At 36.5% G+C, this 13,252-nt stretch overlaps 1 protein-coding gene across 1 annotated transcript in view; it reads right to left on the bottom strand.

The window, feature by feature from the left end:
* Positions 1-13,252, bottom strand: part of ARAP2 (ArfGAP with RhoGAP domain, ankyrin repeat and PH domain 2) — a gene marked incomplete at both ends in the record, with an annotated part of 182,354 nt that overhangs the window by 141,327 nt on the left and 27,775 nt on the right. The window contains one exon of the mRNA XM_082653125.1: positions 2,240-2,309. Within this exon, the coding sequence (XP_082509251.1) occupies positions 2,240-2,309 (70 nt within the window). The remainder of the gene's footprint in view (positions 1-2,239; positions 2,310-13,252) is intronic.

The raw sequence follows: 13,252 nt of genomic DNA, 5'->3' as shown, positions 1-13,252 counted from the left end.
ATGATGCCATTTTCAGTAATACAATGAAAAGGCCTTGCTGAGACATGATTGAGCAGCACTGAGGAAAGCAGAAGAAAACTAGGGGAACAGGCAACTCTGCAAACTACCTCCTGAAAGCCCAACCACAGGCTTCTCAAGTGCACATTTAAACAATGGAAGACACGACTCCTTGGTGCACAGGACCACAAAAACTGCACACCCAGCTGAGATAGAAGCTATGGCCACACTTATGCTCTCTGTTCACTGGCCTTGAAATCCCCTCTTCCCAGTCCACCAATCCATCCCTTTTGCCAGAAGGGTCACAACAGAAACCACGTCTCCTTTTAGGAAACACCCATCCTAGTGTTTTGGGGTTTTTTGGCCAACATGAAACCACTCATCTGAGTACTAAAGGAACGAAATGCCATAGGAAACAACAATTTGAATTTTTTTTTTAAATTTTAATGTCAAGGTAAAGAATTTGTAAGAATTCATCTTAACAAACTTTTTATCTCAATTTAAAACCAAGGCTGCATCGTTTTTATTGCATCAGGGTGGATGGGTGCTCAGCTCCTCACTACAGTTGAGATGAGCTTTTAAAGGACAAAGAGAGTGAGTCTGGTTGGACAGAGACACTAGAAATTCTCTCTCCTGAATGATAATGATATCAACAACCAACAGAGCCTGATGGCACAGAATAGTTTTCTTCCTCATTTCAAGCAAACCAGACAAGGGCACAGGTGCTAAAGAAAACCAGAGGTCAGATTGCATCAGATACAGAGACTACATTTTACCCACCCTTGGTTACAGAAATTGTCTCAAGATTCAAATGAACAAGCAAACTAGAAACAATAGCTAAGGCAGAAAACTAGCTTTTAAAAATGTTCATCCCATATCTTGCAAATGTCAAAGAGGTGTGTCTAAACCTATCTGATGCTTTAGCGGGATCACTGCAAAGAGAAACCAATGAATACTTCTCTAAACTTTCTGTTATTCTTAGTGTTGTAGCATGCAGTGTGTATTACTTTCTGTCTAAAAGCATACGCTCTTCTTTCTTGTAGCATTGAACAATCAATACATGAAAGGGAATCTAAATGTCTATTTGAGCCACCAATAACACCAATATTAGGCAGTGAAAAATCACTAAATAATGAGAAGATAATATTAGATTATAAACTATAAATAAGAGGATGTGGTTAAGTGTTAAATCAATATATTAAAAGAACGTATATAGTTAAGATTGTAAAATCATATGATTTTAGCTAACAAAAAATACGGTCTATTTATTAGTTGCAACTTTTTAATTAAGGAAATTTTCAAACACATAGAATTTGAAAGATTAGTACAAGGAACACTCATAACCTCAAGTGGACAGTTGTTAACATTGCTATTTTTTGTTTTACCTAGCTATGCATGTATGCATATATATATATATACACACATATATATATATATAAATATACATATAGAGAGGGTATATATAGATAGGTAACATTTGAAAGACATTTGCATATATAATGACACTTCACCCCTAAATATTTAAGCCTACATCTCCTAAGAATAAAGACATTCTCATCCCTAAGGAGAAGGACATGATCAAAATAGTATCATGTTGTTAAGACTCAACTGCCTAAAGAATATATTGTAACCACTTGCACATCAAGATATTCGGTGTGCTCTAACTCCAAACACAACCTTCTCAGCTTCATCTCCCACTAGGCTCCCGAACATACTCTATTTTCCAATCAGAGAATCTGGGCATCTCATTGTTCTCTCTGCTATCAAGTCCTGTTCTTTCTAGTTTCTCTACGTACAAACATTCTTCTTTCTTCAAAATTCATGGCCATTAGAAATCTCATGCAAGAAGCGTTCCTTGATTCTTCCACACCCCTTCCAGAGGACAAAATAACCTCTCCTTGCTTTGCCATTTTCTACTTGTGGTGTCATTTTATAAACATTTTTGAGCACCCTCTAGGATAAAGGCAATTTCTTATGTATCTGCATATCACGTATAGCAAATCCCGTAGTTCGTAGGAGATATTCCATAAATAATTGTTAGATACTTGAGTTTTAAAAAATCCCAATTTTATATGTCTGGGAAAAGTTAAACTATGGAAAGAGTTAAGTGTTTTATCCTATGCAAATTCTTTTCATGTTGATAATCCAACTCCTATTCTTAAAGACCAAATCACGTGCTTAGTTTATTGACGTACACTCAGCATGCGTAGGACAATCTTTGAAAACTGTAAAATGTACTTACCTTATCGTTATTGTAATAAGAAATGCTAAGGCCATCAAATTTCACCCATCTCTTCTGAAACATGCGTTTTCTGTAAAACGTATGAAATTGTCATTTTACATTTAAGAACCATGCACTTGGATTTTAAATACAGTTGTAATATAGAACTGTGTTGAGTACATTCCAATTTGATAGTAAGCAATGAAGAGAACAGTAGGCTATGACAATGTACAGTTTTGGCAATGGTACAAAGGAAAGGAAATATGTACAATGACACTTTCTAATCAATTGCCCTAGGTGCTTTTAAAAAAGGATACTGCTAACAGTGTCATCATTTTTTTTTTTTTTTTTTTTTTTTTTTTTTTGCGGTACACTGGCCTCTCACTGCTGTGGCCTCTCCCGCTACAGAGCACAGGCTCCGGACGTGCAGGCCCAGCGGCCATGGCTCATGGGCCTAGCCACTCCGCGGCATGTGGGATCCTCCCGGACCGGGGCACGAACCCGTGTCCCCTGCATCAGCAGGCGGACTCTCAACCACTGCGCCACCAGGGAAGCCCTGTCATCATTTTTTAAAATGTAACTTGCAGTGTCATCATCCACATCGGTAAGGTTGAGTAGAAAACAAAGTGTGGTCAGAAACACTATCATGACACCTATATCCCTTAAAGGAGATAATTCCTCAATGAAGATAACATAAATTTTTATCCTTCATTAAGCTTATAACATTTTATCTTATTTTTTTAAATTTTTGCTTTGGGGCATGCATAATATTTTGCTAAAATAACAAAGCTTTGTCAATTGGATTTACATAGACATATTATTTAATTCTGATCAAATAAGCTGTAAAGGCCCTGACTAAATATGGAGAATCATTTGCAATCATCCAAAATTCATTGAAACATTAACATTTTGAGAAAAAGAATCATATGAAAGGCAAATGCAGTTTAAAATGGTTACTGACACGAGAAACAAAGCAAAATAATGTCATCATATGTTCCCTATTTAGGCATAAAAGGAGAAAAAGATTTTCTGACTATATAAGGGAAAAGTGAAGACCCATTTCTAGTTGAGCTTGTTTTTGTTTTTTGTTTCAGTCCCTTTCCCCGAAGTCAGACAATTCTAAAGGTTTTGAATGTCTTATTCTCTATGCGACTCTCTGTGAACTGATACAATCTAGATACTTTTAGCCTTTATCACAGATAATATATGAAAACTAACTTCCTGTTTAAAAAATGAGTCATCTCTAAACAAATAGGTAGATAACCACGTCTACCTTTTCCTTTTGCAGTTCTCTAACATGTTTAAGATAAGGAAATGGTATAGCTCTCTGTGGTTTTTAGAAGACTTAAAGGTAGAAAAAGCACCTCAGAAAGAGTGGAGAACTTGTCTTCTGGGCTCTTTCCTGGGCCACACACACCTATTACTCTAGTGAAATACAGCGAGCTGCCCACATTGATCATTAGCCAAATTATTCTGCTTAAGATAAAATTAGAGCAAATCTGATCAAACTGAGAAAAGCTTCAAAATTCACTGGTATGGACAACACTTTCACATATAAGCACTGAATCAATCATGAAGTAATAAGAACATAAGACCTTACAATTATATAACTACAACTAACGACCCAGCCCTCTTTCCATCTTACTCCCTCTTCCTTCTGCTTTTTTTTGTTTTTTTTTTGCGGTACGCGGGCCTCCCACTGCTGCGGCCTCTCCCGTTGCGGAGCACAGGCTCCAGACGCGCAGGCTCAGCGGCCATGGCACACGAGCCCAGCCGCTCCGCGGCATGTGGGATCTTCCCGGACCGGGGCACGAACCCGTATCCCCTGCATCGGCAGACGGTCTCTCAACCACTGTGCCACCAGGGAAGCCCCCTTCTGCTTCTTTTTAACTTCCCTTGGCCTGTCATGTGTTCTCTTAACCTTGCAACATCCAACAGTGTCGGTTTTCATTTCCTTCACTGACTCAAAGGTTCTTCAAGTTGCCAGCATTGAGTTACAAGGTAAAGAAATACTAAGCAAACACACAGTCATTATACATTGAATGAAATCACTTAACACTCATTTCATACTGATCTCTGTCACACTTAAAGCCAGGTGAGCAGACATCTTCCCACACAATCTCAACAGTAATTCTATAAATCAAGATTTTGTTTTAGGCCCACCTTACATGGTGAATAGTAGTAAGCTAGAACTCAGTAGTACATATAATCTTCCATTTTAGAATAAAAATAATCTACGTCTGTGGGAGATAACGGCCTTAGGACCTTCCATTAGCCTTCTAACTCCTTTGCTAACTACTCCTTACCTTTCAGAGTTCCACCTAAACCACCTATACAGACATTCCTTCCCTGATGAGCTGATCCAAAGCAACTCACAAAGCTGTCCTCTCAAAGCACCCTCTCCTTTTCCTCATAGCACTTAACACAATCTCTAATTACATGTTTGTTTAGTTGCTTGATGTCTCCCACACCAAGGATGTTTCACTCTCTACTCTATGATCAGCAACTAACACAGAGACACATATGGCACTAAAAAAGGATCTGTTCAATGAAAGAGTGACGCGATTAAGCACATATCCCCTTAGCAAAAAACAGCCAAATGACAGACAGATAAAACCTCAAATGACCACCACTCAAATAACCAGCATATTTTAAAAGAAAGGCTGCCAGAAGGTGAGAAAACTTCTGAAACCTCAGAGTTAGATTAAAAGTTTCAAAATGTGCCAAAGCTGGAAGTGAAAAAAAGTTTAGAACCTACATTTTTTTTTTTTTTTTTTTTTTTGTCTGTGTTTGGTCTTCATTGTGGGCTTTCTCTAGTTGTGGCGAGCGGGGGCTGCTCCTTGTTGTGGTATGCGGGCTTCTCATTGCAGTGGCTTCTCTTGTTGCAGAGCAAGGGCTCTAGGCAGGCGGGTTTCAGTAGTTGCGGCTCGCAGGCTCAGTAGTTGTGGCGCACGGGCTTAGTTGCTCCGCGGCATGCGGAATCTTCCCGGATCAGGGCTGGGAACTCGTGTCCCCTGCATTGGCAGGCGGATTCTAACCACTGTGCCACCTGGGAAGTCCCTAGAACCTACTTTAACATGTCTTACTTAAGATGGTTTAGTTGCGGCCACTTGGACTCAAAGTTTTCTTAGAATTCCATCACCATCTGGATAGACAGTTTGAGGTCTGAGGCATCATCCAGGAACTTAACATTCATGTCCGCAGGAAAATGAGAAGGAGAGCAGGGAGGGCAGACAGCTCAGAGATCAGTCAGAGATGCTACCAGGTGACAAGCTACATTTCTCTTCTCAGGCGCTGACTACAAACCACACACTGGATGCTTGGCTTTCTAAAGAAAGCCAACCAAAATGTCAGCCTCTGAGAGACTCAACGCCTAAGATATTCCCCCAACTATGTTTTAATTTTCTCGGCTACCGGGTGACTATTAGATGTGTTCAGCCATTTTAACCGAATATTTTGAAAGGTTAAATCTGTTTAATAATCTATGGAAGGACAGGTAAATAAGACAAATCCCAGCCCACGTTGAAATGGAATGAGGGTGTGGCGGCTGAAAAATCAAATGTTCTGTAGTTGGAGAGAGCCATTTTGCTATCCTGCTGTTAAAACATTACTTCTGCTACCATTCATTCATCCAGTCAGCCATCAAATCTGTGGGTAACTATTCTGTGGATACTGTCCTCCAGCCATACTGCCTCCTCTGTCTAGATGCTTTCTTGCCTCGTGGCCTTCCCATATGCCATTTTCCTCATTGGAATGCTCCCTGCCTGTTCCTGACCTGGCTTGGATCCTTGAGATCCCTGAGATCTCAGCTCAAGTCATTCCCCCAAGTGGCCACCATTGAGTCACACATAGATCCTTCAGATTCCTTTGGTCTCTTGCTCCATTTCTTTACTTAATGACACTTAGCAGAATTTGCAATTATATATTTGATTTGTGTCCTCCACCTCCCATACTAGATATTGAGATCCTTAAGTGCAGAAACCATTTGTTTTTTTAATCAATGTAAAACCAGCAACTACCACAGTTTCTAGCATATAAAATATGCTGAATATCTAGTGAATAAACTAACAAATACGTATATTTCTCATTGCAAGATGCTTCCTCAAATTTTCATGTTACGTATAGAGAAAACAAATACTACTAACAAAACCACTTCACCCTTAATTTCATTTTTTGCTTTTTTCAAGTACAAAGATCAGAATTTTTATATGACAAAAGCTTTGTAATTCATCATTAGTTTCCATGTAATTTTAAAATACATTTTATAGTTAAATATTTTAAAATGTATTCTTTAACATGTGCATTTTGTACCTTCCTATTTAAAAATTCTAATTAGTAAATTAAATGTTTCTAAAACTAAATTTATATAAACATGTTTAATCTATTTTTCTCATTAAATATGTCAACATTCAATTATTTTCTGCATGTGAACTTCAATACTGAATTCTAATAACTGGCTAATTAAAGATAAGAACTTATACTTAGATCCTTTCTCACAATTCCTCTTTCTAGCGAATGGAAACTTGAATTTAAATTGTTAAACTCAATAAATTAATCAAAATTTCAACTATTGATACATAAAAGGGAAAGCTTAAGAAGCACTATTTCTAAATTTCAGTAAAATTTTGAATTAAAAAAATTGGTGAACAGTAAATTTTTAAGAATTATCTTTCCTTACCAGAGTTAAATATTTTTCTCATGTATTTATAAAAATCTACTTAATACCAGGCAACTAAATCCAGTGTAATTATGTAAAATTAATCTATTACACACAATTAGAGGTTTCTAAAGTACTTTAAACGCTTTCTCTGACATAAGTTATGTCTTTCCCTTAAATTTCGATTAAAAATTTATTTAGTAAATGTTAAAAAAAAGACAAAGTATAAAATACAGTGTCACTCTAGTCTGTGTTCCTACTATCACATGACACAAATTAGAACTAATGGATTATTATACAAAGAAGAGATTTTAAAGCCTGTCAATACAGAATTTATTAATCTTGATAATAAAAACAACACTTATATAGTGCTTTGTTCTAGGCACTGTTGCAAGCCATATACAAACATTAATTCATTCAGTCCTCCAAACAATCATATGAGGCAAGTAATATTATTATTCCCATTTCACAGATGAAGCCACAGAGGAGCTGGCAGGTTAAATAATTTGCCCAAGTCACACAACTGATAAAGATCATTTCTGTAAGTCAAATCCAGGCAGTCTGGTCCCAAAGTCTATGCTCTTAACAACTACACAAAACAGACTCTGGGATATTTTATGGCAAAGCACCCTCAATATCCCTTTAGGTAGCAATAACATTTGACCTCTACCCATTTAATATGTGAGTTCAATTCTGCAAAGTGCTTCAGAATTCCTTCGGGAAAAAAAGGTAAAGTAGACGTGAAAAATATTAGCCTAGGTTTTATCCTATTTTGTTTTTAGGGTTCTAAAGGAAAATATTTCTTTGAGAAGTCTTTTTAGAATAATTCATAAGGCATGTGTGGTGTTATTGAATGGATTTCTATAAGCACTTCCCTTGAGTTCTAGTAGGGCAGGTTGTGTGAAGCTTCCACTGCTATCATAAATACAGCCTTGCCACCTGGTGTCAGTTTTTGTTGTCTCAAAAACTGTGTGTCTTAAAAATTCTTTTTTAACAACAGTGTATATACAAACAATTACATCTCTATTTATGAAGTATATACATGAAGGCACTCCTGTTTAATTTCAATCCTAAGTGCCAGAAGGTTGTTTTTTTTTAAAGATTACATCTTTTAGCTTTAAAAAAAACTAAAAAATTGGATAAGCATGCTAACCAATGATATTAATTTAAAGTGGCAGAGGCTACCAAACTGTCATCTTTAAATATCACATAACCGAAATGAACCTCAAAGTAACTAAGTCAAATTTATGGCTTTTATTAATCATGGTATTTTAATCATCAAAAAATACTTCTCAATTATTCTAAACAATATCTAAGAAAAAAGATATCATAGACATGCTGTTCCAGATTCACCTGCCTTGTTTACATAATCCTGAAGAATTATATGCATGTTTTATCTTATTTTCTACTCTAACCCTAACTAGACTCAATATTTTTTAGCACTACTATAATTTCCAAAAGTATAGATTTTTGTTTATCTAATTACTCATTTTCTATTTAGTTATTTTATCTCATTACTCTTAAGTATGAGGCTTTTAAATGCTGCAGTATTATATGACCCAGCAATCCCACTACTGGGCATATACCTACAGAAAACCATAATTCAAAAAGACACATGCCCCCCAATGTTCATTGCAGCACTATTTACAATAGCCAGGACATGGAAGCAACCTAAATGTCCATCAACAGACAGATGGATAAAGAAGATGTGGTAAATATATACAATGGAGTATTACTCAGCCATAAAAAAGAACAAAATTGGGTCATTTGTAGAGACGTGGATGGACCTAGAGACTGTCATACAGAGTGAAGTAAGTCAGAAAGAGAAAAACGCATATTATATGTATAAAATAGATAAATAATAAGAACCTACTGTATAAAAAATAAATTAAATTAATTAAATTAAAAAAATAGTAAATGCTGCAGTATTAGTTATGAAGTATTTTATAGACACACATCCAAGGAATTATAATATTTCTAGAAAATATCAGCCCTTTTTTCTAGACTGTATTTCCTTACTTTTAAGTAAAACAAAATGATTGTTTCCAAGATTATATGAACCAAAATGAGTTGGGGCCAAAAAACAAAAACAAAACAAAAATTTTCTGAAATCCCAGCTTCCATTTCTGCTTTAAATGAGAAAAAACAAATTTTAAGATAAAATCTCAAGGGCTAAAAGGAGTTTTAGAATAAAGCACAAGTTTTAATGTGTGACTTCCAACTTTTACAATATTCACAAAGAGCTTTGTGCTTACATGACATGGTATATGAAAAACCACGTTAAAAGACTCAGACCTCTTTATTTTATGGAGTCATATTCTGTTAAAAAAGCAAAAAATCCAACATGAAACCAGCTTCTAGTTAAGACGACCAATGAAAAGTTTGCATTTATCTCTACTCCTCCTAAAACCTCAAAGGATTAAAAAACAAATAAAAATAAATAACTACAAGCCAACACTGACCGGAAAAGTAAATGATAGCAGCAGTATCAAGAAATCAGGAAAGCCTAAGAAGGGATAGGAACTAACTCAGGAGGTTTCAGAGAACTGATTGCTAAGCCTGCAAGAGATCAAACTGAGAGGAAAACCAATTTACTCACAAAATTTCAGAAGGTCTCAGGAGATACAGGCACAAGTAACTCTGGAAGTGACTATGAAGGAGAGGGGGTATTGAGAATAGAAGAGTTGTTGAAAGGCAATTAAAGAGATAAACTTGCACCCCTCACCACTCCATCCCAGAATCCCTCCCTTACTTCTCAGCTGGAAAACTGCCCCTCCTCTTCCTCAACAGGATAATAGGGTTTTATTCACTGGAGAAGATCAAACAGGGGTCTCTGGACTGGGAGACTCAGACAAGGCTAAAGGTAGGGGACAGCATTAAAAACAGTAGAATCATGTCTATATCATAAATATTTATCCTAAACATCCACATTCCCCTACTGAGCTCCCAAAAAGCTGTTAACCACTCTTACCACCCTCAATAAGGAGATTCATTTAAAAGATACTGGCATGAGGAGTCTCCAAGGAAACACATTAGGAAAGTTTAGCAAGATCATCTTACAAGAAATAGAAAGACCCATCAGGGCCTGATCCAATCAGCTTTACAGGATCTCATTTTAAATGAACAGCCCAAACAGAGAATCATTCATGAAAGGAAGAGGCAATAGATACGGCAAACTTCACTGTTGTCTTCTTCTAAGAAACAGCCACAACAGCCCCAGCATTCAGCAACTACCACCCTGATCAGCAAGGAGCCATCAACACTGAGGCAAGACTCTCCACTAGCAAAAAGGTTATGACTTGCCAAAGGCTCAGATGATGGTTAGCATTTTTTGGCAATAATTTTTTTTTTACTTAAAAAAATTAAAAGCCCAAGATTAACAAAACGTTTGAGGAAAACATCTCTAAGGTAAAAGATGGGGAAGAAACCCTCCTCCAAAATATTGAAAGAAACAGACACTACAGGAAAAGAAAGCTTCAAAACACTTATTAATATCCATAGAAAGATAAGAGAATATATTAAGTCCATGGAACAATAACAGTACATTATAAGATGAATAGTCAAAAGAAAGAAAGTGCTTTCTACATTAAATATAGGACAACAAAAAACAAAAGTGGGTTAGAAAATACAAGCTAAATAAGCTTTCTTAGGGGGCTGTAAGATGGTGAAATTGATATGTGTATGTATTTTGATTACTTCACAAATTCATAGTCCTGAGGAAGAATTTGTGGAGAAATGAATTTTAAGTACATAAAAAACTAAGTAAACCAAAAAGAATCAATAATTATTAACTCCAAGGAAAACTAAAGGTTGCAAATGAAAGAAAAATTAATCATAATATGTTGCAAAGCTCAAATATGAGTAGCATTTACATAGATATTAAGAGTATAAAACTAAATACAGATATAACATAGACATTTTATATGGCTACTTTAAAAGAGTGATTAGATGGGAACTGTGTCTATGCAGGGGGGACAGTGGGTGAAAATGAATAAATATTATATTCCATGGTAGTGCCTCAACAGCTAATTACTAACACTGAAGAGTCAGAAAGAAACAGTATGAAAAAATTATTAAGATAAAGTAACCCTCAGAATGGGAGAAAATATTTGCAAATGAAACAACAGACAAAGGATTAATCTCCAAAACATACAAACAGCTCATGGAGCTCAATATCAAAAAAACAAACAACCCAATTAAAAAATGGGCAGAAGTCCTACATAGACATTTTACCAAGGAAGACATACAGAAGGCCAAGAGGCACATGAAAAGATGCTCAACATCACTAATTATTAGAGAAATGCAAATCAAAACTACAATGACGTATCACCTCACACCAGTTAGAATGGGCATCATCAGGAAATCTGTAAACAACAAATGCTGAAGAGGGTGCGGAGGAAAGGGAGCCCTCTTGCACTCTTGGTAGGAATGTAAATTGATACAACCGCTATGGAGGACAGTATGGAGGTTCCTTAAAAAACTAAAAATAGAATTACCATACGACCCAGCAATCCCACTACTGGGCATATACCCTGAGAAAACCATAATTCAAAAAGAGTCATGTACCACAATGTTCACTGCAGCACTATTTACAATAGCCAGGACATGGAAGCAACCTAAATGCCCATCGACAGATGAATGGATAAAGAAGATGTGGCACATATATACAATGAAATATTACTCAGCCATAAAAAGAAACAAAATCGAGTTATTTGTAGTGAGGTGGATGGACCTACAGTCTGTCACACAGAGTGAAGTCAGAAAGAGAAAAACAAATACCGTATGCTAACGCATATATATGGAATCTAAAATAAAAAAAAAATGGTACTGATGAACCTAGTGGCTCGGCAGGAATAAAGACGTAGACATAGAGAATGGATTCGAGGACACAGGTGGGAGGGGGAAGCTGGGGCAAAGTGAAAGTAGCATCAAAATATATACACTACCAAATGTAAAATAGTTGGCTGGTGGGAAGGAGCAGCATAGGACAGGGAGATCAGCTTGGTGCTTTGTGATGACCTAGAGGGGTGGGATAGAGAGGGTGGGAAGGAGGCTCAAGAGGGAGGGGATATGGGGACATGTGTATGCATATGGCTGATTCACTTTGGTGTACAACAGAAACTAACACAGCACTGTGAAGCCATTATACTCCAATAAAGATGTATTTAAAAAAAAAAGATAAACAAAGTAAGTACCAAAAGAAACTACTAAAGAAAGTAGAAAGTGGCTGCCTCTTGTGATAAAGTGGGAGAAGAGGAAAACTGCTTTTTTTCCTCCAGTTTTATTGAGATATAATTGACATACCACACCATATAAGTTTAAGGTGCACAGCATAATGATCTGACTTACATACATCATGAAATGATTATCACAGTAAGTTTAGTGAACATCCATCATCTCATACAAATGCAACATTAAATATTAAAAAAATCTCCTTGTGATGGGAATGCTTAGGTTTTACTCTTTCATATAGAACATTCAGCAGTGTTCATTATATCTATCATGTTATATATTACAAGTACTTATTTATCTTATAAACTGGAAGTTTGGACCTTTTGACTGTCTTTATCCAACTTCCCCTCTCCCCAGCTATTTTTTCTTAATAAGCCATACAGAACTTTCAGATGCTTTAAACCATGTGCTTTTATAACCACTAAAAAACTTAATTTTGAAGGTTTAATGTGAACATACGATTTCTTTACCTTATAGTTACCAAGGTAAGAACTGACTAGAACTTACTTTTGGTAACATTATCAAAGGTCACCTGAAATGAAATGATGCTCTTCTGAAAAGAAAGCAAGCTGAGGTTTACTGAGCCCTGCTTAAGGGGCTCTGTAGTCAGACCCAATGTTAACCTACTTTTCCAACTGATCCCACAGAGGAAGCCTTGACCTTACACTTTTATGTGTGGGAAACAGCAGTTCTGAGACATTGAGTCACACAGCAAATGAGCGATAGCTTGACAATTCTAATTTCTGCCTGATTCCAACACCCTCATTCACTTCTCTGCAGCTACACTGACTGAAATTAGCCATGTTATTTTAATAAACACTAAAACTAAGAATTTTTTCCTCAAATTACAAATAAAATATGGAAGCCTTTTATTTGCTTGGCATGGTCTTCACAAGTTATGTGTGATTTGAGAGAAAAGGCCAACTAGTTCACCAGTATAAAAAGATACTTTTTATCAGAGATTTAAGATTCAACTTTAAGTTCAACACACTGATTGATATAGAAAACCCTGGTCAGATAGAGAGACTTGTCAACTTTCCACTACAACTGCTTTTCACTGAAAGGCTGGCCGCAGGACAGCACTCCCAGGAGGCTTGAGGCCCTCACACACTTATGGAGCAGGTGGAAAACTGCTCCACTAAAGC

Source organism: Grampus griseus (assembly GCF_964374135.1).
Source record: "Grampus griseus genome assembly, chromosome: 4".
Classification (NCBI taxonomy): domain Eukaryota; kingdom Metazoa; phylum Chordata; class Mammalia; order Artiodactyla; family Delphinidae; genus Grampus; species Grampus griseus.
Note: the sequence above shows the minus strand (reverse complement) of the source record. Positions and strands in the feature narration are given on the sequence as shown.